Source organism: Lithobates pipiens, unplaced genomic scaffold (genome assembly GCF_037356315.1).
Source record: "Lithobates pipiens isolate NorthernLeopardFrog02 unplaced genomic scaffold, aLitPip1_a1.2 Scaffold_18, whole genome shotgun sequence".
In the NCBI taxonomy this organism is placed as follows: domain Eukaryota; kingdom Metazoa; phylum Chordata; class Amphibia; order Anura; family Ranidae; genus Lithobates; species Lithobates pipiens.
Genome location: NW_027507758.1, coordinates 157,816,398 through 157,842,532, shown reverse-complemented (window position 1 = coordinate 157,842,532; position 26,135 = coordinate 157,816,398). Strand labels below are relative to the sequence as shown.

Sequence of the window (26,135 nt, the reverse complement as noted above, 5' to 3'; positions counted from 1 at the left end):
TCTTTTTGTTTTATGTTAAACTTTTAATAAAACATAGGAACAGTTTAAAATGTACTACTAGTATAAAGTAGGTTCCACAAAACTTTCATTCCTTGATGATTCTGTAGTAATAATACGCATATGTACAGCATTAGACAAGGACAAGGACTAGGACCCAAAACATGTCATTATTTGTCCAGTTCTCCGAATAAAATGCTTGCATTAAACACATGTACAGTTTGTCCATGTAGGGTTTTTGTAAGAGATGTCTAGATCCAAGAAGTGTGTAATTATAGCCAAACAGACAATGCAAATGCTGTAGGGCCCAAAAGGACATGGTGTCCAGAACTGCCTGGCTACACAGTGATCTATGCAGTTAGAAGTAACATTTGACAAATACATTTGAATGAAAGCAACTAGTATTCTGTATCACCTTTGAGACAAAGATTAAAGAGACAAGGGCCCTTTTAAGGATTTTTCACACCTGTCAAGCAAGGGCTTCCCTACGCTTGATAATGGAGCTATGTAGGCACAATTTAAAAACACTGTCAAATGATAGTTGGTTAAAGTGAACCAATCCTTTGCCCTTACAAGACAAAACAGCACTTTAATGTTCACTTTAATGTCAGCCTAACCTCCTCTGTTTACTTATCTTCTCACCACTCCCCTGCTTCTCCATTCAGCTGCTAGGCGGAGAGCCAGCCCCAGATCAGTTCTAATTTGTTTATTTCTTCCTGGCCCCATGTACTTAGGTTAAAAGTTTCCTTTTATCTTATCTTGTTTTATATTTTAGGATTCACCAGTTTGTGGCCTCTATAAACATTGTCCTTTCTATTTATTATATATTGATTCCAACCTTAAATTAAAGTGTATTATTTTCTTTTGCAGCCGGTTTGGGGTAACTTCTGTTTTATATATTTTACATGTTCCTATTCACATATCATAACTCAAAAACATATTTAAAGTTTGCTGTTATCTCCTCAAAACTCCAAAAGGACAAAAAAAAAAAGCCCCCTTCTATGTAGTATTAAAGGGGAAGCTCCGCTTGTCTGCATCCTGACAGGTACCTGCTCCCACTTCCGGCTCAGTTTGCCACTGCAAACTGAGCCAGAAGTTCGGACCCCCTCCTTCCCCCGAAGCCTTCGGGGACACTATACAGGTCGCATGCACAGTATTAAAGGGGAAGCTCCGCTTGTCTGCCTCCTGACAGGTACCTGCTCCCACTTCCAGAAGTTCGGACCCCCTCCTTCCTTTAGTCAAGATGGTGGCGTAAGCACCTGATAGCCAATTGAAGAATTGGCTTGGGTGAGGACACCACTGGATGTCTGGATAGGTAAGTGCCCTAATAATAAAAATCAGCAGCTGCAGTATTTGTAGCTGCTGACTTCTAATTATTTGTTTTTTTTTGGGGGGGGGGGGGAGTGGGGATGGAGCTCCTCTTTAATGAGGTGGCTGAGGAGTTATGTTTACCATAATTAACCCTGTTTTTACTGTGCTGGCAACTTTATTATCAGTTGTAAACTAGATACTGTCTGTCCTAACAAAGGGGTTAAAGATCTCAAGGCTTGGGCTGTACATTGTATGTTAATGCACTTTTTAACTAGAACTGTAAGAATTATTATGTAAAATAATTTTTAGGTGTAGCACCCCTCAGTAGGCACTAGTATTAGTTGAATTGAGTTTTTGGCCTCCTTGTATTTAGGGAGAGCAGTTATTGTTTGTTAGTGTAATGTTCTAGATTCTGTTGGTACAGCCTAAGCAACTTTCCCCTACATCCTACTGAACTCTGGAATATAGTGGGTGAAAGAGCTTTGGCCCTGGTCTGCATATTCATGCCTCTTTAGCCAATTCCTGGTTACGAGTGCGAGTGACCAGAAAGTGGATGAGAGGGGTATAAATAGGCTGGGGCCTGGAACAGCTTCCCCTTGTTCCTGGGGGAGTAAGACCCAGCCTAAGGGCATCCCTGGGTGACTACCTGCGGATTCAAAGATTTGTTTTTGGGTTTCCAGCTCCTGCTTGGGCTGGGATCTCTGGCCTCTGGCCTAGCCTCCTGAAAGCATTTAGAAAGCTCATCTGAGGAGTTATGGTTTCCCATCATATTAAAGAGGGTGTAGAGCGTGTTTCTCACTCTGAAGGAGCATATCAGATTTAGAGTTCTCCAATACAGTTTGTTAGCCCAAGGGTCGCCCTCACCCTATTCCAGTTCTTTCAGCAAAATGAACTGCAATAAGACATGTATAGCCAGTTTTCTGACTCGAGTGACTATGAATTACTGTGTGCTTGGCTGCTAAGTGCCTATTGGGAATGAAACCTAGACTAAACAGCTAGGCCAGTCCTGGGTCTATGTTGTGTGAACAGGACCACATAGCAAAAATATAGAGGGGGTTTCTCAAATGTGGCTGCAAAGGTGTAAATACATTCAATTCTATTTATTCTATAAATATAATTATATATTCTATAAATTCTATATATTCTATAAAAATGCCATTTACTAATAAAGTAAAAAAAAAAGTTTGCTTAGACAGCAAGGAGGTGGGACGATAAAGCAATTTTTTTCTGTTTACTCATATATGCTTTTTCATTTACGGTAGTTAGATGTGCTTTCTTTAACATAGATAGATTATACCTAGAATATAGAATACTATTAGTGTAACAATTTGTTGTATTAAATATGTATCCATGGTGGTTAATATTTAACCTCACTTTCAGTGTGCTTTAGCAGTGATACTATTATTGTCATTTGTGCAGGTGGCACATTTTACAGGATTGGAATTACTGTCATATCACAAAACATAAGTGATCTAACTACTGTTCAAAATACAGTGTTCACCTGGGTAAGTATAATACATAAATATGGTTTACTTAAAAAAAAAAATGATACCCTTTGTTTTTGTTTGTTTTGTTTTTTGTCAATATTAGCGTCTAAAGTTTTCTTTCATTTTAGAAACATTTTTTGAGCAGCAGTGTGATTATATTTACTCTCTACCTGTGTTTATATTAATTAAATAATCCTGTAATCAGATCGGGATTGTTTTGTTGTTTGATACTGTGTAAATTACGGCTCCTTTCACACTTGTGCGAATTAGGATCCGACTTGTGAGACCCAAAGTCGCAGGACATGTGAAATGGCATGTATTCATATGAGAGCTGATCCAATTGACACTACTGAAGTCACTACGACTTCAAAAAAAGTTCCTGCACTACTTTGATCCAACTTTGACACAATTTTACTGCCAAAGAGTATAAAAATCTTATCAAACTAAATTCAAAGTCATGTCAAAGTCGGACTCCAAAGATGCACTGAAAATCTTGTAACTTTGCAGTTGGCTAGTGTGAAAGGTGCCTAAGTGGTTTATTTAAAAAATAATAATGTTGGACTATTGTCACAAGCATTCAGCCAGCCATCACAGATTCTGAAGATATTATGCTGATTTCCTATGATTGTTAGCTCTGTCTATAGTGGCCCTAATGCTCCCCCCCCCCCCCCGAAATACCAGGATTTTCAATCAAGAAAATACTGCATTGTGGCCACTAGATGAAGCTGACAATTATGGGAAATTAACATATTAAAGTGGTAGTAAAGTTTACCCCCAAAAAAGACAAACAAAAAACCCTTCAAGGTAAAGGTATTATGTTCTAGTATGCTTGAATGGTCAAGCCAAGTGAGTCTCTCCACGTACGGCACAGGGCACGGGTATGCTATTCCTTTAGAGTGCAAGTGCCAATGACGTCACTGGCTGTTTCTCCCTAGAATATCTCCTAAACGGTGTACGTTTAGGGGGTATTAATTTAACCTTCAGGTAAGCTTTATTATAAGCTTACCTGTAGGTTAAAATTAATATTCAGAATTGACTACCATTTTAAGCATACAGTCCGAATTTGTGATATCTGGGCGAATGTTTGTGACATGCCCAACAATGTTTTTTCAACAAACCTACATTTTTACACTGATGTATGCATTTTTTACTATATATGTACAATGTTTAAAAGAAAATAATACAAGACTATATTGTATATAATAAACCATAGCTGTCAGGTCACCTGAGTCCAGGTGTCAGGGGTGCACCGCTAAGGTAGGGGACCCTATGGTTGGAGTCAGGGGTGCACCGCTAAGGTAGTGGACCCTACGGCTGACTGCTGTGGATGGAACTCTGGGTGATTCAGGATGGCAGGGCCAATGGAGCACCAACACGGACCCCACTGGGAGCTAGAGCATAAGATTACCCAGGGCGGGGAATCTAAGCCCCTGTACACACGGTCGGACATTCTGCCAACCAAATCCGTCGGATTTTATCCATCGGATTGTGTCCGAAACTGTTGCATACACACAGTCGGACCAAGTTGTCGGAAAATCCGATCATTCAAAACGTGATGATGTTATTTTGTTACGATGGGACTACATTCAGGCTAGTAGCCAATAGCTTTGGTCTAGGAATTTGATCTGAGCATACGAGGCACTTGGTCTGATCTGAATTCTCTACACATGATCGGAGTATGTCCGATCGGACCAGTTGGTCGGAAAATATTTCCAACATGTTGGAAAATTGGGTCCGATGGATATTCCGACGGAATCAGTCTGATGCATACCACACACAGTCGGATTATCCGACAACACGGTCCGATAGGACACATTCCGACGGATTCTCCGACCGTGTGTACAAGGGCTAAGAGTCAGCAGGTGTTCACCAGAGCCTCTAGTGGTGAGGATGGACTGCGCTGCAACTGACTCCAGGCCGTGGCCCCCAGGGTCTCCCAGCTCATGCTCACGGCAGGCTACAGGAGAATAGAGAGGAAGCAGCAGCCCAGGACAACCCAGGATAGTAAGTAGATAAGCCAAAGTTTGGGCCGACTAGCAGACAAGGATAGAGAGAGAACACGTCAAAGGTCAGGGTCACAAGCAGGCAAGGATAGTTAAGAACAAGCCAAGATCGGTAACAGAGACAACTGTAGAGCACACAGCAAGCAGGGAACAGGAAACCACACACACAATATTGCTCGACAAGGCAGGCTTGGAGAACACAGTGTTAAATAGTGGTTCCTTTTGAAGCTAGGGTGGAGCCACACTGAGGGAAGATTACTTAAACATGCAGGTGTGAGAGTGCAAGCCCTAAGGCTGATACACAGATCAGGTAAAAGACAGATAGGGCATGAAAGTATTACTGCAGAGTCATGACAATAGCACTGTGGGTTCTCTAGAGACACCACTGAAAAATAAGTCATCATTCAGGTTTATTGGAGCAGAGTTGTCCAGTAAGTGACGAGTCACTGGTCCGACTCATTCATGTGTGTAAATTTCAGCTTGAGCTATTGACCTTAGTAATCAAAAGGTTTTCTAAAACAAGAGAGCTAGAGATACATAGAAAATCATGTGAAAGGATACTAGAGCTTCACTTGCTGGCTCAAAAAATTGAATACTATGTATTATAAAAATGTACTGTAAAAACATTCACCAATCTGACTGAAGTCCTACATGGTAGTAGTGTGGCTATCAGGCACACTTAATTTCCACAATCCTGTCATGAAATTCCAGTGTCTGATGTAATCATGATCCACCCAATGTATATTTGTGGCCCTGTAGGCACCACCGAAATTGACAGGTTTCATTTTCAATTGACTTATGTCAAATGAGCTGAGTGGAAAATACTCAGTTGTACAGTACCTGCATTCAGTCAGATGCAGGGATTATTATTATTATTATACAGGATTTATATAGCGCCAACAGCTTCTGCAGCGCTTTACAACATGAGGGCAGACAGCACACTTACAATACAAATCAATACAGTAGGGACCAGAGGGCCCTGCTCGTTAGAGCTTACAATCTAAAAGGGAGGGTGGATTGTTCAGGGATAAGAATACAATAGACCACAACAGGAGATTCATTTATCTGCGCTGTTAGCGTGTATAAAGGAATCTGTTCGGTTACATTTGTTTAGCCCACAGGCGGAATGAAGGAACTCTATACTTGATAAATAGTTATTTAAAACATTAATTAATTTATTAAAAAATGTTTGTCTCATACACTGTTTATCCGTTTTTCAATATGTCGAGGTGAATTTTCCCCCCACGTTTGGAGTTCATGCATCAGATGATAAAACACATAAAAGATAAGAAGCAGCAGAGTAAAGTTTTTATTTTCCCAAAAGTCAGCAAAGATCAAGAGATTTTAGTGAAATGTTGCTATTTTAATGAAATTCATTGTAGTCAACATTGAAGGCAAGTTTTGTTTTTTGGTGGATTTTTAAAGGACATCAAGTTTAAATTGGCTTCTGAAGGTTATGGAGGCTCCACAATGGCTCCTCAATAGTCTCAATATATTATTATTATTATTATTTTTATATAAAAATAGATAAGTAAAAAATAAATAATGAGCAACTACTCAAAAATAGAATAAAACACTAAGAACAGTAATAAAAATACACTAAATTACCCTAAATCTATACAAGTATCCACCTTTATTAGAAAAATATTTTTCTCAAACAGCAATATGGGTGAAATTGAGTTTATGTTTCAGGGTAAATTTTGTATGCAGCAAAAATCCATAATTTTGCATGGTGCCTCCATGGCAGCATACCCATGGCAAGCTCTCCCTCAGGACCAGTGAATATTATAAAAGAAAATGATTAGTGCACTCCCAGCATTTCCCTCATACCTCATGGTCAGTGAATGGTGGTCAAACGTCCCTTACCTCTGTAGTCAGCAGCTTCCAGCTGAGTTCAAGCCTCTCCTAGGTGCAGTCCCTTCTGTGGGTCTTTTGGGACAGCAGTTGTCTCTTAACTAAGAGCTCCCATCTACATCTATATACTGGTGTTTGCTCAAGCCAGCAGCAGAGAAAGCAGCTATATCTATTTTTCACTTAGCGTTCCATTTCTCCCTCCTGTCATCCATTCTCTCTCACTTTCCTTTCTTTGCATTCCTCTCTCTCTTTTTCGCTTTCTTCCTCCCCCACCAACTTCCCCTCCGTGCCATTTTTTTTGAGTCCCTCAGCGTCTTGCTGACTGATCTGTGCATGCACGGACATCTGGACCAGGCTCGTTGGCCTCGGCAGAGTTGGGCAGGCCACATAGGTACTAGTGCCATCGGCCGCGCATTTGCGGTCTGGCCTGAGATTGTGGTTTGTAGGGGCAATTTTTAAATTTTTTTCCCTTGTTTGTCAAAATCATTTTTTAGAGGGTTGTATCTTCCATAGATGTCCCTCCCCTCTCCATTGTTTATTACTGGGGGATTTCAGCATGGCAGCCTGTTGTCATCTAAGGTTGTCTATGCGGGGAGCCCCTGGAGGGGACCCTGTTTTTTTGCCAATGGTAATTGTAAATTCTTTCTTTTTCTTTACTCGGGAATATCATTTTCTTGCTCCAGCTGAAATACAAGTCGCTAACTCCCTTATCTTTCTCTAGCTGCTTTTTCTGTCTGTTTCCTAAAATAAGCAGTACGCCACCCAAACAAGACCCTCTCCAACATTTAAGGAAGGGAACGTAGTCCAGGTGAGTAAAAGAAAAAAAAAGAAAAAAAAGAGAGCACTTATGCTGGTACGTTTATGTATTTCAACCTTGTACGCCAGATAAGTCCAAGCAGACATCAAGGCGACATAAACAAACCTATGATGGCACCAACCAGATCAGGATACCATGCAAGCAGCGAGGGTTCATCCATGAAAAGACATAGTTCTTCACATTCGCAAACTCAATGCCGAGCATGCGGGGGTCACCCCATTACCAGCCAATTGGGCTGCAAAAGCTGTTTTAGAGTCTATGCAACAGACAGAGAGTCAGAGGGTTAACAGGTAAGCTGTCCTACTCAAAGATGGGCAGGGGATACATAGCGGAAGGAGCAACAGCAGTTCCATTGCAGAAATTTGCTCAGTCTCCTCCAAAGAAGTTAACTCTTCCTGGCCTATCCTCAAGAGACTCCTCTCACCACACAGCAAGCATCCCTCCTAGACATCTGGATGATGGGGGTCATCTGAGGAAACCTCAGAAGAGCTCAGCCCTCAGAGCTCAACTTTTTCCTAGTTTAGCCCTATGTCCAGCCTGTAAAGCCAACTATTGGCTGGGAGAAAGCCAACACTACATCTAAGTAGTCAAAAGATGTACTTCCCATTTCTAAAGAAGCAGGTTTCCTTCTTTCAGCTCGGTTTCCACTAATGCAACATGTCATGCAACTTGGGACATGTCGCACCACATGATTTCCAATGAGTACAGTTTTTGTACTATTTCAAGTCGCAGCAACTTCAGAGTAGTCCCTGTACTATTTTGGTCCCACTTTGATGTGACTTGAGGTCCATAGACCTCAAGAATACACAGGCATTGTTTTAAGTCGCATCAAAATCGTGGCAAAATTGTGCGACTTTCAGGTCACAATAATGGAAACATAGGCTTACTCTGATGGATGATATCAGAGACATTGTTGAAGAGGAAAGGAAAAAATAAAAAATTATGTTTTTTCCTCTAAATTGCCTAAGAAAATGTAATCCACGGTCAGAACAAGATTCGGCAATGCCAGACGGTCCACCAGTGGTAGTGGTTCGTATAACAAAAAATTTCATCTCACCAATCGATAATTTAGCCTCAATTGAGGATACTTTAGACAGATGAATAGACCCCAACTTAAAAGAGCTTACCAAATGGGTAAATGCCTGGAAGTCAGCAATTGCCTTATCTGTATCCAAAGCCCTGTGGGCATGGACCAAAAACATGGAAACAGTAATTCATCAAAATGTTCTTAGGGAAAATATAGTCAAGGCTTTGGACGAATTATGTCTCTCAGCAGACTTCACTGGTGAAACGGCGATGCATACAATTCGTTACTTTGCAAGATCAATGTCACTATTTGTGATAGCCATATGGGTATTATGGTCAGAACTATGTGCAGCTGACACTATGTCAAAACAAAATTAGTATAAATACCCTTTTTTTGATGGTAAATCACCACAGAAATGTTACAGAAAGCTATTTCCTGTGTCACAGGAGGAAAGTCAGACTTGATTCCCCAGAACTTCAAAATTAGATGTACCCGGGGATTCAGGGATGCTTACTTGCACGCACCTATACTACAACTGTTACAGAGGTATCTGAGATTTTCGGTCGACCAGGCCCATCTACAATTCCAGAGTCTCCCCTTCGGGCCCTGCACTTCCCTCAGAGATCTCACAAGGGCTCAGATCACAATCAAACTTCTTTATGAGAGCTGGGTCTCAGTTCTTATCATTAACCAAACAAAATCCTCCTTTTATAAAAAGATCCAGCCCAGCTAGTGGAACACAGGTGGATGCTGTGGCCTACACTATCAAGATACGGTTTGATGGTAAATCATCAAAAGAGTAATCTTTTCTCCAGTTTAGGCGCCTTATTCAAAACCGCAAAAGGGACGGTGTCCCTGCCATCTCAGAAAGTGTGGGCGATCATTCAGAAGATAAGGAGAGTGAGGACATGGTCCTACTAACAACTCAACTTAATAGGGATTTTTGTCTTTTTGTATCCAGATAATCCCATGGACACATGGATACCTCAGACACTATTTAGCAAGAATTCCTGAAGCAATGGAGCAAACCATTTATCCCAGTCCATATATCAAACAAGTTTGATACACAGGGGTCTGCACTAGTGGACAAAGAGAGAGATGCCTGTAAAGCCACATCCATTAAGGCATATCTTCTGGATCACATTTACCACAGATGCCAATGCAATAGGCTAGGAGGTACATTGCAATCAGATGTTGGTTCAAGAGAGATGGACGTTCAGACATCATCGCAAATATCCTGGAAATCCAGGCGGCTTATCTTGCATTGACATTTGCTCTTTCAGATCAAGGACAAATCAGTTTTGATCTGGATAGATAATAGAGCTGCAATATCATTCATACATCACCAAGGCGGAACCAACAACAGTTCCTTACTAAGGGAAGTGGAACCCATCTTCATTTGGGCAGAGGGGAATCTACAGGACCTAAGAGTAGTCTATCTTTCAGCCCACTTAAACATAGACACCGGTCATCTATCCCAAGGATTCCTGGATCCCAACAAATGGTCCCTACAACCAAACTTATTCAGTTAGATTGTGGGCCAGTGGACCTTTCCTGACCTGCATCCTTTTGCTACAGCAAGAAATACCAAGCTGCGGAGGTTTATTTCACATCTACCTCATCCTTGGGCAGAAGCGATAGATGCCCTGTCAAGTTTTTGGGCATGCAATCCAATTTAGGCCTCCTCCGGCCTCCTATCTCAAATTCTAAACGGTGAAAACAGTCCTGCCATATTTGCAGGGAGATCCATGATTCCCTAAAGCTATTTTTTTTAGTGTCCAGCCTCCGGTAAATATTCCTCTGATACCCTTTCTTCTGGCTTGAGGCATCAGACCCATCAGAATCCTCACAGATTGAACCTTTACATTAGAATGTTAAAACAGAGGCTTAAATCATTAGGATGCTCAAAGCACAGGAACATTTAATGAACAATACATGTGACAAGGTTTGGAATAAGTTTAGATCTTTCGCAAATGGCAAAACTTCAATCCTGAAGTACCCTCTTCTTCCCAACTCCTTGACTTCTTGCAAACAGACCTTGGTTTACGATTATAATTAGGCAACTTAAAGGTACAGCTGGTGGCAGTCTCTGCTATGACAACAAGAGATGGGCCGAAGATCCTTTAATCAAATTCTTCAAGATAGTCAAGAAGATAAGTCCACCCATTAAAACAAATATTTCCGACTTGGGATCTCTCTATCACTCTGGAGCCCTTATCCAAACAGCCTTTTGCAAATCTGATTCAGCATCCTTCTGGAATCTCACTTGGAAACTATTTTTCTTTGGCACCGGGCTGGGGAGTATCAGAACTTCAGGCTCTGTGATCAGAAGACAATAATATTATTGTTTGTACTCGGATAGAGTGGAACTTAGAACGGTATATGGATTCATCCCTAAGTTCTCCTCTTCCTCTACTATCTCCGAGCCTTGGGCCCTGCCAATCTTTTCAGAACCAATTAACCTTCTTCACAAAGACAATATTACTTCGGTAAGACACTATCTTCAAGCCACAACTCCCTTCAGACTCTCATCTAACCTATTTGTAATACTCAAAAAAAAAAGTCAGGGGCAAAGAGGCATCATCCGGGGCCCTCCCGCCATTCCCAAACTACAGTATCCATCATGTCTAGTCATGTCTGTTAATATCATAGCTCTACAATACCTCATGGGACGTATGCTTCTGTGGCAGCTTGGGAGCAATACTTTGCAGATCCCTGCTCTAGTACAATAGTTTCATTGATAATCAAGTTGGTTAAGAAGGTATACAAGGATAGGGGACTGGAACCCCCTCTTCAGTTGGGCTGTATGTCACGTGGTTGTTTTCTGCTTCTTGGAAGGCCAGAGCAGACATATCCATCAAAACGATCTAAGGGATAGCATTATGGTCATCCTAACATACCTTTACGAGATGTTAGAGTAGACCCGGCAGCTTTCTCATCTGTAAAAACTGTCAGACAGGCTATCAGGCCGGCATTTGCCTATTTTTAATAATTTTTCAAATAAATCTTTTACTATCCATCATCCCACCCATTTCAGCTAGTTATTTGTCACAGGTATGCTGCCATGGAGGCCCCAGGAAAACAGAATTTTTTTTCATACTTACCGTAATTTTCTGTTCCCGGTGCCTATCCATGGCAGCATACAATCCCACCCTCAGTATGCTATATTACGCAGAATGCTGCGAGTGCACTAATCATTTTATTTTACAATATTCACTGGTCCCGAGGGAGGAGCCAAGGCGGAGCTTGTCACGGGTATGCTGCCATGGATAGGCACCAGGAAAAGAAAATGACAGTAAGTATGAAACAATTTTCTGTTTTTTTTCACCTACTAATTTTTAGAAAGCTGTAGAGAAACCTTTTGAAAAGAGCTTTTTAGATTACCTCGTTATTATTATTATCATTATTTTTGTAGTTCATAGGGGTGCATCCCTTAAGCAGAGAAAAAGATAAGATGAGGCGTCACTGGAAAAAAATAGGCTGGGATTTTAACTGTAAAAGAAACAAATGAAGGTAGAAAATAGCCATAGAATTTTAAGGCAGGAAATTTTGTTGCGCTGTGAAATAATATACTTGACCTAGACAAACTTTCCAAAATATTAACTTTCCCTTTAATTATTGTTGACAGGAAATTGGTCATTGTTTTCAATATGTAGACATTCAGCAGTTTTACATGTTATTCTAAATAGTGTTATAACTGTTGTAGTTACTATGTGTGAAATATGTTTTTTTCCAGCTTAACTCGACATTTCAATTTTGGAATTATTCAGTATATGTTGTAAATATGAGGTAAGAGCACTGTAAAACTCAGTTCATAATGATGTCATTAAATAATTTTGTTGTGCAATACCTTCTAATAATTTTTAATTGCAACTGACTATTAGTTTGTAAATTAGGATATGTAAACATGCCTATTTGAGCTCGGGGATGGATTAATGCATCGCCGACATTGGCTGTGAGTTAGAATGGGAACATACTGCCACCTACATATCATGCGTCATACTGTCAGTAAGATGTTCCAGTGCAGGGGTGGATATACCGTTTGTGCAGACTGTGAAGCTGCACAAGAGCCCTCTGGGACTTTTATGGTAGGTAATACGCAGATAGGTGCTGGTACCTCTCTCGCTGTCACATAGACCTGGACACTGCTCACTTCTATCTAACTTTTAGTAGATAAACTTAAAAAAAATGGTCTTACACAAGACTCCCTTAGTGACTCTGGCTACCATTGTAAATGAGGAATGGGAGGGAGAAAGGGATTTTATCGGTGGAAAGAAAAAAAAAATAGTAATGAGAGAAAATTGTAACCGTAGTATTAAACGTTTTTTTTTTATTTAAAATTTTTTTAATAGGCTCAAGGTTAAAAAACACATGTAATATGTAAACAGTGGCCGTAGTAGACAAAAAGAGACAATACATGAATGTGGTGGTCACGACAAGCAGATTAAATAGACAATAAGGATTAGCCCGACATGTTTCACTATGTTGCTTCTTCAGGGGATGTGCAAACTATGACAGTAATGTCGCAGAAAACTGTATATACAAAATAAAGAGCAATTTTTAGTAAACAAAAAAACAAGTTACAATATATAAGAAGTATATATATATATATATATATATATATATATATATATATATAAAACAATATGACAAACATTGCTCTTTATTTTGTATATTCAGTTTTCTGCGTCATTACTGTCATAGTTTGCACATCCCCTGAAGAAGCAATTTAAGGAAACATGTCGGGCTAATGTGCAATCCTTATTGTCTATTTAACCTGCTTGTCGTGACCACCACGTTCGTGAATTGTCGCTTTTTGTCTACTATGGCCACTGTTTACTTATTTACATGTGTTTTTTAACCTTGAGCCTATTAAAAATTTGTTAAATATAAAAGACCTTTTTATACTACGGTTACAATTTTCACTCATTACTATTTAATTTTTTCTTTGCACTGATAAAATCCCTTTCTCCCTCCCATTCCTCATGTACATTAAATTATTTAGGGATGTGGTGCCAATTATACTGGGTGCTTCACCATTAATCAGACAAATACCCCTGTCCACCACTGTTTCCATGTATAAGTAAAAGTTCCAGGTGGCAATACTGCCTGCCAGGGAAATCCAGATGGATCCTTTGTGGTGCTGTCCCTAAATTGTGCATTTTAGCTATAATGGAATATTGCACTGTGTACTTATTATCCCCAAACCTAAAACATAATGAGTAAAGTGACACTAAATCTTCATTTTTTTTATTTTTTTTTATTTAAAAAATAACAAACATTTTATAATTGCCTGCCCTGTGCATTGGTTTTGCACAGAGCAGTGCCAATCCTCCCTTTCTCAGGTCCCCAGCCTGCAGTCATGTCCCCCCCCCCCCCCCCCCCACTGAATGTCCCCAGAGCAAGCTGCTTGTTCTCACTCCTGAGCCTTCTCTGTCTATAAGACACACAAGAGCGCGGCTCAGCCCTGTTCCCTCCTGACTAGCTGTGATGGACAGCAGCATCTCAGCCAATGAGGAGAGGGAGACTTGGGAGCACCAAGGCTCCCGTACACAACACTGGATTGGGCTTGGGTAAGTATTAGGGGGGAGCAGCACATTGACGTTTTTTTTTTACCTTCATGCAGTTAAAAAAACCTTCAACCTTTACAACTACTTTAAAGAGGAAGTAAACCCTGATGGGTTTACTTACTCTTTCATTCCCTGCAAAGGCAAAGCATAATGGACTACTATGCATTGCATAGTAGCCCATTATGTGTCACTTACCTGACACAGGAGCCAGCGAAGTCGCCGCTGTCCCCTGTAGTCCGCACATCCATCTTGCTGGTGGCGTCTCGCAGCTCCGCCGCTGTCATTCGGCGAAGCCGCGATGACGTCACTCCCGCGCATGCGCATGGGAGTGGACACGCGCGGCAGCTCCATTCTTGGAAATGCCGCGCTCAGTGCGCCTGCGCACCGCTGTCTACGGCGCATGCGCCGTAGACAGCGGTGCCCGTTTTCGGGCAAATATCTCCTAAACCATATAGGTTTAGGAGATATTGCTTGGACCTACAGGTAAGCCTTAATCTAGGCTTACCTGTAGGTCAAAGTGGTTTGTAAGGGTTTACAACCACTTTAACAAGATGATATATTGCCTTATTTATTTATTTTTTTCTTGTCAGATCTAGTTGTGCTGACACAATGTGTGCAAACCTGTCTTTCACCTTCTCCAGCTTTAGTGTTCCCTTGTGTGCTTATGACATCTAATCTTAGAGAAACAGTTGATATATACCTTCCTTGTCAGTAGCATTGACTCCTGACGAAGTGTACTTTGGTTCACAAACACATTGAGATCTGTGAAGCAATTTATTCATCTGCTTTATTTGCAAGCTCAATATCTGACAACTATATGATGGGATTATTTGTATATATGGCCACATATGTGCTATTGGTATTGATTATGTTTTTAACTTCTACATGATTTTATATGTTTAATAAAATGGATTGTTTGTACATATAATTTTGTGTATTGAATAACTTCCAAAAAAGTCCTGCGGGCATTTAGATTTGGTTCTTTTTTAATTAATACGGGATGGAGATGTGTACAGTATGCTTATGTATCAGACCTACACGTTTATTACTTTTATATGACTATAGCATTCTTTTTGTACAGTTAGTCTAAGAAGTCACAGTTCAAGTGCATTATAAAGTTATAATGAAATTATTGCAGTTTGTTTATAAAAGGATATAGACTATGCACTTAGTAAAGTGATGTAGCTGACCTTGCTTTGGAAATAAGGTACGCTCACTTTGAATACCCAGTCATATGCAGGGTATAAAAATGGGGAAAATAAAAAATCAGGATAATGTTGTCTATCTTCTAATTTTTCATACGTTTTTATATCAGAAAGGAGTACCTTTTTGAAGCTGTCCCATTCTATACAGATTTTTTTAAGGTTGAATACAGGCATACCCCACTTTCGAGTACACAATGGGGTTTATTTACTAAAGCTGGAAAGTGCAAAATCAGGCTCACTTCTGCATAGAAACCAATGAGCTTCCAGGTTTTATTACCAAAACTTAATTGAACAAGCTGGGGTTAGAAGCTCATTGGTTTCTATGCAGAAGTGAGCCTGATTTTGCACTTTCCAATATTAGTAAACCCCATTGTGTACTTAAAAGTGGGGTATGCCTGTATTTGCCTGGCTGAGTACTGCTGTGCTTTGGTCTTGCTAGTTTCCTGGTGGTCTCTGGCTCCATAAATTCTCAGTTACCCTGGAAAATGCATTAAATGGGTCAAATGTGTATATTTTTTCCTAGTTAATTGACTCCACCTTTTGAAGCCATCGAATAAGCATTAGAGCCAGTCAACTAGCATTTTCAGAAAGAAAGGTCAGAAATGACAACCCACATTTACCTTTCCATAATAGCTTCCTTTAACAATGTAGCATTTCCACAATTTTACATTCTCGTTTTTCTAATCTAGTATTCAGACGATTAATGCAAGGAGTGCCAGGGACCTACAACAAGTCATTGATACCAGGTAAGATGTTTATAATATATATATTCAAAAAACAACAAGAAATATAATATTGGATAAAGGACATCTAGATAAAGGCAGACAGCTCCAATGGTTTGATTACACACCAAAAAACATAAAATACAAGAGGGGCAGCGCCAATTCAATTATTTAAAGTCTCTATAAAAAGTTTTTAAAAAAGTCCATAAAGCGTGTATAAAGGAGGATCGCCACACACCAGCATCAGTGAAGGAAAGTGTGATCTAGTCATCACCACTGTGTGAAAAAAAACAATCTGACTACCAGATGTGTTGACCTTCAAGTTATAGAGGGGTGAACACCAGCATTGGAAATACAAAAGGCCAGGTGGATCATAAGCGGTCTCACTATAATGTCCGTCACTGTGGGCTGCTTCAATGGAATACAACCGAAAGAATCCCACCTCCAGTGATAGATGCAGGGTAACCTGTAGTGATGTTTTCAAGCTAAAGGACTGTTGGCATCTTTATTTTATTCTGACTTCATCAAAGGAATCTTCTAATGCTTAGGAGGTTCCTTTGATGAAGTCCGAATAAAATAAAGATGCCAACGGTCCTGTAGCTTGGGATTCTTTCAGGTGTATTCCATTGAAGCAGCCTACAGTGACGGACATTACAGTGAGACTCCAGATGATCCATCTGGCCTTCATATTTCCAATGCTGGTGTTGACCTCTCTTTAACTTGATGGTCAACTCTATCTGGTAAGCTTTTTCACACAGTGGTGATGACTAGATCACACTTTCCTTCACTTATGCTGGTGTGTGGCAATCCTCCTCTCTACACGCTTTATGGGGGCTCTCTTATGATGTTTTATAGAGACTTTTAATGATTGAATTGGTGCTGCGCCTCTAGTATTTTTGTATATATATATATATATATATATATATATACTACATATCTTATGTGTTGTTATACTGTATGTGTCCTACAATCTTTATGATGTCAACAGCAGTAACAATATAGAATACCTGGATTTCCAATTATTGGAACTGAATTTGGACAAAAAGTACTAAGTAAAATGCTATTTAAGTCAGTTTGTTTATATTTTGTATGAGAAATCAGCACATAAAGTGAACTATTTAAACCGGAAAAACTGTGCGAGTAAAACGTTTAGAAAGGTAATTAAACAAATGCTTTCTCTTTCTCCAAAGACTGGCTGGAGGCAAGGTTTATATTAAAGGGTAGCTTTAACTAGAACTTAAAGTATATGTCTGGAAATAGTTAAGTAAGTGTTGCTATGAAATGCTGCTGTGGCTGACATTTTACCAAGCTCTACTTCGAACTGACTGCTGAAGTCAATTGATCTCCTCTGCAATGACAGCACATTGGGGATGATTTACTAAAAGTGGAGAGTGCAAAATTTGGTGCATGGCAGCCAATCAGCATTTATCTTCAGCTTGTTTAACTAAGCTTTGACATAAAAACCTGGAAGCTGATTGGTTTCTGTGCAAAGCTGCACAATATTTTTCACTCTCCAGTTTTAGTAAATCAGCCCCAACTGCTTACTCCAACCCAATGCCATGCCCTCAATATGTTTCACACACAACAGGGCTTAAAGTGGTTGTAAACAGAAAACAATTCCGGGTTCACAGGCTCTGGCACTGTTATTGGCCAGAGCCACGATGATGTCACTCCTGCGCATGCTCGCAGGAGCCGCTGGTAACGTTACCAGCCCTGATGAAACGGCATGAGCAGACCATTTCTTCAGTGCGCATGCGCCGATGATGTTGCGCAAGCGTATATGGTACATATCTTCTAAACTGTGCAGGTTTAGGAAGTATTTACAGTACCTACAGGTACGCTTTATTATAGGCTTACCTGTAGGCAAGTGGTGTAACTAGGTTTACAACCACTTTAAGGAACACAAAAAACTAAGCTTTCTCTTATGTTGTCTTGAAAAAAAAATTCTATGCAATCTGTAGCATAAGGCTGTAACAAAACAAAATAAAAAATAAATCCTTTTTTTTTTAGTTAGTGTTAGTTTTAGAACACATGTTCCTGTCAATAAAAATGTAAATATTATTGACTAGTTTCTCCTTGGATAATGACAGTCACAAAACAGCAAAGTTATTTACAAATAAATAAATACTTTTTTGAAGGAAATTAATGAAAATAAATTACTATTATTTAATTACTAATGAAAAAAAATATTTAAAAACATCAGCAGCCAAATAATAGCGAGAGGAGAGAAGAGGAGGAGGGAGTAAAGGTAAGTCAATTAGGTTTAGGCTGCTTTTTGGGTGCTTGCGGTAAAGCATTGCTCGTTTTAGCGGCGCTTTACCGCTGTTTAAGCAGCGCTTTTGCGTCGCTTTTTGCCTGCTAGCGGGGCGCTTTTAACCCCGAACAAGGGGTTAAAAACTCATGTGTTGTGGTGCTTCTAAAGCCCTGCCCATTGTAATGGGCAGGGGCATTTTTGGAGCGCTGTATACAGCGCTCCCAAGTGGCCAAAGATGCCGCTTGTAGTATTTTTCCGAATGTCTCGCAAGTGCACCGCCAGGGTGTAAAAGCACCCATTGTAATGAGTGGGTGGCAGTTTTCAGGTGCTTTACAAGTGCTATTTCAAGCACTAAAATACGTGAAAAATGCCTCAGTGTAAACGGGTATTAAAGTGACACTAAAGCCTCCGTTTTTTAAGCATATTTAACAGCTCATTAATCACTTATTGAGTACGCAGCTTTTTCATCTTTTAATCCAGTTGAAGCTGGTCCAATGGCTGCTTCTCCGGTTTCCCTGTTTCAGAGTAGCTCCTTTTTCTTGCAGCATCCTATGCATGCAGGGACTAGATTTATGTCTCCCTACACTGTGTGCATCAGTAAAAAACACACAGTCCTGTAGTCTAGGATGGCAAGGCACTCCCTTGTTTCTCCCTCCTCCCCCCTCCTTTAGTCGAGCTAAAAGACTAACTGGAAACTGTCCACTTTTAACTCTTTCCTGTAAAGACCGGAAGTTCAGGGAAGCAGCACTAAATTAGCAGGAGCCAGGTGTATTGAAAGCTGTTAACTGCAAGTGTTGGGGTAAGAGTTTTACTAAATAGTTTACTGGGGAATGTTTATTTGATTGTGCTCAGTGTGTTTAAGCTAAGAAAACTATGAGAGTTTAATACTACTTCAACAAGGCCTACTAAGAGATTAAAAATTTAACAGGTTATTTCAAGGCTGCATTACAGTGCATGTATGGGCAAAGCTTGCTTTTAAGTTTTGTATAGAGTAGGGAAAGGTTAAAACTTATGCCAGTTTATTTTTTGCTGTCTATGTAACATTGGGGAAGTTTCCCTTCAATTTCTGTCCCAGAGATGCAATGGGAAGTTAGAGGAAATCTCTTTAAGTGAAGGTAATTCCCCTCTTAAACAGTTGTCCCTAAACAAGTCTTCCCAGTTCAAGATTTCCCCAACCCCTTATTCTGGGAAGAACTCTAAAACATTTCCCCCTACTTCATTTTTTGATGAAAAGGTGCCACCGGTATAAATAAAGTGGTAAATCTCTCTGGTGGTTACATAGGCAGCATAACTCCTCGTCACTCTATTCAAAACTGAAAAAAAAGTTTTGTCCAGAGATACACATTAACTTACATCATGCGCAGATCAGGTCACTACTTTGTTCTGCTGTCAATGAACCAGAAGATCAATAATAATAACAATGACACTGCAGACACTGTTCTGTGAGTGGTAAGCCGGGTACACACTATTAGTTATTTTTCATGCAATACAGCTGCTTGCATGACAAAAAAAAACTGTCAGCTCTGGTCAGAACTGTACTAATCATGCAAGGTTAGTACAGCCATCTCCCCCGCTGAGCTGTTGTGTTCTGACAGGAGGATGGCCCCCCACCAGAACACTCCGATCAGTGCTCTCTGCCATTGCTTGAGAGCGCTGATCGGGAGTTGGTCAGCTGCTGGTTTTTTGACATGCACGTCTGACGGACCAACATACACATGGGTAGAATGCAGCCAGTAGTTTTTGTACCGGCAAATGTCTCCCGACATTCTGCTCGTGTGTGCGGTGCTCAAGTTTACACCGGAGCAGAACAATCTCCTATGTAAATAAAAAAATGTCCAGGCTGTCATAATGACAGCCAGGAATTGCCTGCAAATGCGGCCAGAGAGCTGCAAGCGAGGAGGTGCTGACATACTACACATGATCAAAGTATTTCGACAGTTTTATTTTTGGGCATGTTTCATAGTTTCATAGTTTGTAAGGTTGAATAAAGACACCAGTCCATCCAGTTCAATCTGAGTGAGTGTCTACAATTGTCCCTATCCATGTATATTGCACACTCACATCGGTCCCTACCCTCAAGAGCCCACATTCCAAGGTCCCCATTCATATACTAGGGCCAATTTTGAACAGAAGCCAATTAACCTACCTGCATGTCTTTGGACATTCATAACCAGTTAAAATTGTAAAGGAAGTACAGGTTTATTTGTACTTATTTTCTAACATGTTATTCTTTTTGGTAACCATTACTTTTTTTTCAATTTAGCTTACCAACGAGTCATAAAAGATTTGTTCGAAATTTGAGCCAACAAAGGTAATGTTAACACCAATGTGCATCAGCTGCTTAAAATATCGTCTTTGAATGAAGCTTTATGTTTGTAATAGGGTGCTATATCTTTATCTTATGATGGCAGGAACTAGCTGGAAATTTGCAAAGTTCAGCATTACCTTTTTAATTTAGAGTTGGCAGTAGAGTGTGGTATTCAGGATCAGCTGTTTTGCTGCTTACAAAACGCTAAAATATATCCTGGTACTTGCAGCGCCATAAACATGATTTAGATAGCATTACAATGTTAGAACAGGACGTCTCTCAGGGAATATGTAGGAAAACTCAACCATGTCCCCCCCCCCAGCCCCTCACCCCCCTTGTAGGACAAACCGCAACAAATGGTGAGTGTGTGGCCAAATTGCACAGTGGGAGGGTCTTAAAAAGGCATTAATACCAGGAGTGCATTACATACAGAGTCTAGGGTTCCAGGAGGGAAATATGTACATAGTGCAGAGTTCAAGAGTGCTCTACACACAGAGTGCAGCATGAAGGTGTGCTACACACAGCTTTACACACAGAGTTCAGAATTGTGCGGAGTTAAGGGGGTCCTCTACACATAGAGTGCATAGTTGAGGGGGTGCACTACACAAATAGTGCAGACTTAAGGGGTGAGCTTCACACAGAGTGCAGAGTTAATGGGTGATCGACATACAGAGTGCAGAGTTAGGGGGTGCGCTACACACAGTGCAGAGTTAAGGTGTGCGCTACATACAGAGTTCAGACTTAAAGGGTGAACTACATACAGAGTGTGGAGTTAAGTGGTGTGCTATGTACAGAGTGTAGAGTTAAGGGGTGAACTAAATTCATAATGCAGAGTTAAGGAGTGCGCTACATACAGAGTGCAGAGCTAGGGGTGTACTACCTACAGAGTTAAGGGGTGCACTGCGTACAGACTTAAAGGCTGCGCAACACACAGAGAGTAGAGTTCAGCTCTCTTCCACCTCTCTCTTCTACACTCGACAACCGGGGCACCTGCGTCTCCTTTGTTTTCGCCCTGCACTCGGTGGGAGCAGCTGTGAGACAAGCTGTCACTTGTAAACACAGAAGTGAGGCTTCAGCGTTTACAGTGACAGTGGTGAACGGGGAGCAGAGGGCCAGAGCTGGCGGTGGTGAAACAAAAAATAAAAGACTTGTGTAAATCACTTAATAAAGTACACAAAGCAGTGCCTGCGAACATTCAGATGTCTCTGAGTTCCTAAGTCTAGGCTACATAAGGTTGCCCCCCTCTGTGGGGCTGACTTGGTAAAGGACTACATAGATTGTTCTCTGAATAGTCACTTAGCTTACTACTTTGCCACCAAGGCACTAAACTAAAAATAAAACAAAATATACACTTCCTTAGTTAACTATGTCTCATAATGCTTTAGGAAATTATTTAAATTAAGAAAATGTTTTTTTTTGTAAGAAACTGTTGATTGGGATTGAGAAAAGTTGATTGGTCAGTGCAGATAGACACATGACCCTGGTGTGAGGAGGCTTCCTAGCAGCAGAGTGGCCTCTTGGGAAGATGGAGTCCTGAACCATAGTCAGTCCCTATTCTCAAAGGACTGTGCACACCTACAGGATCAGGATGCTGGTTGCCAATAAAATATGGATCCGGCGTTTAAAGCTTCAATAAACCCAATATGTTGCAAAGTTTCAGTGCAGCATATTGGAGTACATAATACCACTCTATGGGAGAAAGTGATATTGATACATTGGTTGATTTTTTTGGTAATGTAATCTCTGATATGGGTTTATTTAATATCTATTATTGTCCCTTGGGTCTCAACTGATAGATCTGATCCTGAGCTACTTTAATTGAGCAGGAGCCAATACAGCACTAGGTTTGTTTGTTCTTTTCTTTTGGACGTGCTACAGCTGTATGACACTAATGCTGGAAGCAGCCAATGCTGTGGCAGATTCACTGTTGTTGTTTGTTTGTTTGTTTGTCTTATACTCAATAAAAAGATAAAACAAAAAAAAAAAAGATAAACCTGTCAGGGTACTGCTTAAGGTACCAAATAACAGAGCCAATATATATTATATGTTATATGGTATATGTTCCATATAACAGAGCCAATCTTCAATTTTTGAGTTGGGATCTACTATATTTAAACTTGCTTAATGCCAAATATGTTTTATTCCTTAATATGTTTATATTTATTTCTCTTATTTAATGAATTTCACTTTTTTTAATTTGCAGTTATGTTGTATGGGCTCTACTGGTGTATAATAATAGCAACAACATTGTTTTGGAACAAGATGTAATTATGGATAGAATTAATCAAAGTTCTAATGTTCTCAGTGGTCTGACACTTAAAGCATTAACTGTAACACAAATTGGTAAGTTCACACACATTTTTATATCAATATGTATATGAAAATGCAATATAAATATATTATATTTCAATTCACTGTCTTTAGGAATAGTTATAGTTTTGCAGCAATGGCACAGTGGGGCTCAGACACAAAATCAAAACGAGCAGTTTGGTTTGCTTTTCTAACCAAACACATATTTTCATTTTTAATAGATCTACATTTTCTGCTGTTATTGAATAAGAAATCATAGATTTGCTTAGAGCACATTTTTAGATTTAATATGATTACTATTGTCCAGAAACAGCAAGATGTAAGTTTATATATTTGTACTGTTCCCACATGATGGGCCATGAAGACTCAAATCAGCTATTCTGTTTTTCAAAACACATTGTTTGCTTGGCTTAGTAATATTTGATGCCTAGTTACCAGTGATGTAAGTAACTCAGTTAAAATAAACAGAGTTACTTAACGCAGTTACTTTAGAGGGTAACAAGTAATCTAACTGATTACTCTTCCCCTCATGCTAACGCCGTTCCCATTACTTGGGCGACGTTACCGCAATTACATCTACCGCCCGGGAACCAGGTAGACGGGACTAGCGAAGGAAGTGAATGTCGCCGCCTCCATCGGCGAGATTGACACCTCGCGAGCCATGTGACACCCGGTGACCCCACCCCTTATGCCTATATAAGTCGTCACACAACGCGTCCCTGCCATTACAGCTGGAGAGAGCATTGTGTCAACATCAGAAGGAGGAAGAAGAAGAAGGCAGCGGCGACAAGCGACAAGACCGGGCCAACGCTAGTAAAAGAGCTGTAAGAAGATAGCGGAGGCCTGGCAGAAGAAGTGAAGAGCAGGACAAGACCCCCGAAGTCGGAAGAAGATCCCTGAAGTCGGAAGAAGCCCCCCGGACGACGGCGGCGACGAAGGAGATAGCCAGGCTCCTCTGCTAGTAAAAGAGCTAGTGGTAAAAGAGCAGAAGAAAGTGGAGGAGCCCGGTGAGAAGACCCCCGAAGTCAGAAGAAGACCCCTGAAGCTGTCTAATAAAGTATTTTAAAAACCTGTGTTGTGTTTTTTTTATTAATACATTTTTCCCCAGGTGAATGGGTAGGGATACATTGTACCCCATACTCATTCACATAGGGTAGGGGGCTGGAATGTGGGGCCCCCTTATTAAAGGGGGCTCCCAGATTCTGATAAGCCCCCCAACCGCAGACCCCGACAACCCATGGCCAGGGTTGTCGGGAAGAGGCCCTTGTCCTCATCAACATGGGGATAAGGTGCTTAGGTGCCCTTCCCCAAAGCACCCCCCCATGTTGAGGGCATGCAGCCTGGTACGATTCAGGAGGGGGGGTGCTCGCTCGTCCCCACCCCCTTTCCTGACTGGCTGGGCTGCGTGCTCAGATAAGGGTCTGCTATGGACTTCGGGGGGATCCCCACACCGTTTTTTCGGCGTAGGGGTTTCCCTTTAAACCCATACCAGGCAACAGGCTAGCAAGGTGTCAATCTCGCTGATGGAGGCGGCGTCATTCACTTCCTTCGCTACTCCCGTCTATGGAATATTTTAAAAAAGTCACAGTTACTTTGCTGGGTAACTAATTACTTTTCCAATGTAGTAACCTAGTTACTAACACAATTACTTTTTGGGAGAAGTAATTTGTAACTTAACTAATTACTTTTTTAAAGTAAGATGACCAACACTGCTAGTTACAAGGAACATGGCTACTAATGAATGGCCATAAATTGTTGATAATTTTAGGTTTGAACAATGTGATATTATTCTAGTGACAGGAACATTTAGGCTTATACTGATTTTGTGTACATAATATAATTGTATTAAGGTAATATCTAAGTGCTCTCTTTCAGAGTTTTGCCCGGCTGTGGAATACCCAGCATCTTACCATTGGACTCTAACAAGACCAAATAATACCCAGGAAATACCTTGTCCACAAGGTCAAGGCTATACAGCTAAAAGGACATGGTGAGGACCAAGAGTTACTATTAAAATGTTATATAACCTTAGACAATGCACTGCATCCATTAAAAATATACATCTTTGAAAACTGTTAACAAATGTATTGGAGGTTTTGACAATTGGTTATGGCAAGAACTTCTTAAAGCAGAACTAAGTTATCCTATCCTTTACAGCCAACAACATTGCCATTTTAGCCCCTTTTTGTCATGGTGCTACACATGATCTGTTATGACACTAGCAATTCAATGGCTTGGCAATTCAGTTGAGAGCACAAGCAATTGTGACAGCATTCATGGCATATCTTGAATTTAACTATTTTGGTAAACAGGTAAATTGATGGGTTTAGTTCTGTTTTAAATATTGCTGTCTGCTTTGTACTAGGCCTTCCATCATTTTTTAGTGCTTGTTCATAACCAGTAGTAGTTTTTCACATTCAACTGGGCTTGTTCTGTAATGTTGAAGACATTTTGCAGAGAGGCCTAAACTGTGTTTATGTTGATCCAGTGCAAACGGTTAATGCTTTTAATTATCACGTCATTGTCAACGCGATAAGAAAAAAGATTTCTAGTTTTCTAATGTAAATGTACTGTTTATGGCTGTTATGTTCTTGCTTCTATCATGGAAACCCTTTCTAGTTTTAGACTATTGAGAATATACAAGGATAATGGAACTTTGGACTTTTTAGGCACAAAACTAAACAGTATGATAAAATATATATCTTTAATATGTAAAAAACACAATAATGACACAGTTTAAAATTCACAATAATGCCCTGTACACAAGGTCGGACATTCCAACGACAAAATCCGTCTGATTTTTTCCAACACATTTTGGCCCAAACTTGTCTTGCATACACACGGTCGCACAAAGTTGTCGGAAAATCCGATCGTTCAGAACGCGGTGATGTAGAACACGTACGACGGGTCTATAAAGAGAGCAGTAGCCAATAGGTTTCTTCTCGTAATTTATTCTGAGCATGCGTGCCACTTTGTCCATCGGAATTGTCTACACACGATCGGAATTTAAACGATCGGATTTTGTTGTCAGAAAATTTTAGATCCAGCTCTCAAACTTTGTGTGTTGGAAATTCCGACGGAAAAAGTCAGATGGAGCCCACACACGATCAGATTTTCTGACAACAAGATCCAAACGCACATTTTCTATCGGAAAGTCCGACCATGTGTACAGGGCATTTTGGTTTGCAATATATTCAAGACATCACTAACAAAAACCCATTGTACTACAAAGAATAAAGAATCTATAGTGTATAAATTCCGGAGTGCTGG

General features: G+C 40.3%; 1 protein-coding gene across 10 annotated transcripts in view; it reads left to right on the top strand.

The window, feature by feature from the left end:
• ADGRG6 (adhesion G protein-coupled receptor G6) overlaps positions 1–26,135 on the top strand; it is a 292,061-nt gene that overhangs the window by 200,632 nt on the left and 65,294 nt on the right. For all 10 annotated transcript variants that reach the window (XM_077486299.1, XM_077486298.1, XM_077486297.1 and 7 more), the window contains 6 exons: positions 2,728–2,813; positions 12,233–12,285; positions 15,961–16,017; positions 20,511–20,558; positions 22,759–22,898; positions 24,741–24,855. In XM_077486299.1, the coding sequence (XP_077342425.1) occupies positions 2,728–2,813; positions 12,233–12,285; positions 15,961–16,017; positions 20,511–20,558; positions 22,759–22,898; positions 24,741–24,855 (499 nt within the window). The remainder of the gene's footprint in view (positions 1–2,727; positions 2,814–12,232; positions 12,286–15,960; positions 16,018–20,510; positions 20,559–22,758; positions 22,899–24,740; positions 24,856–26,135) is intronic.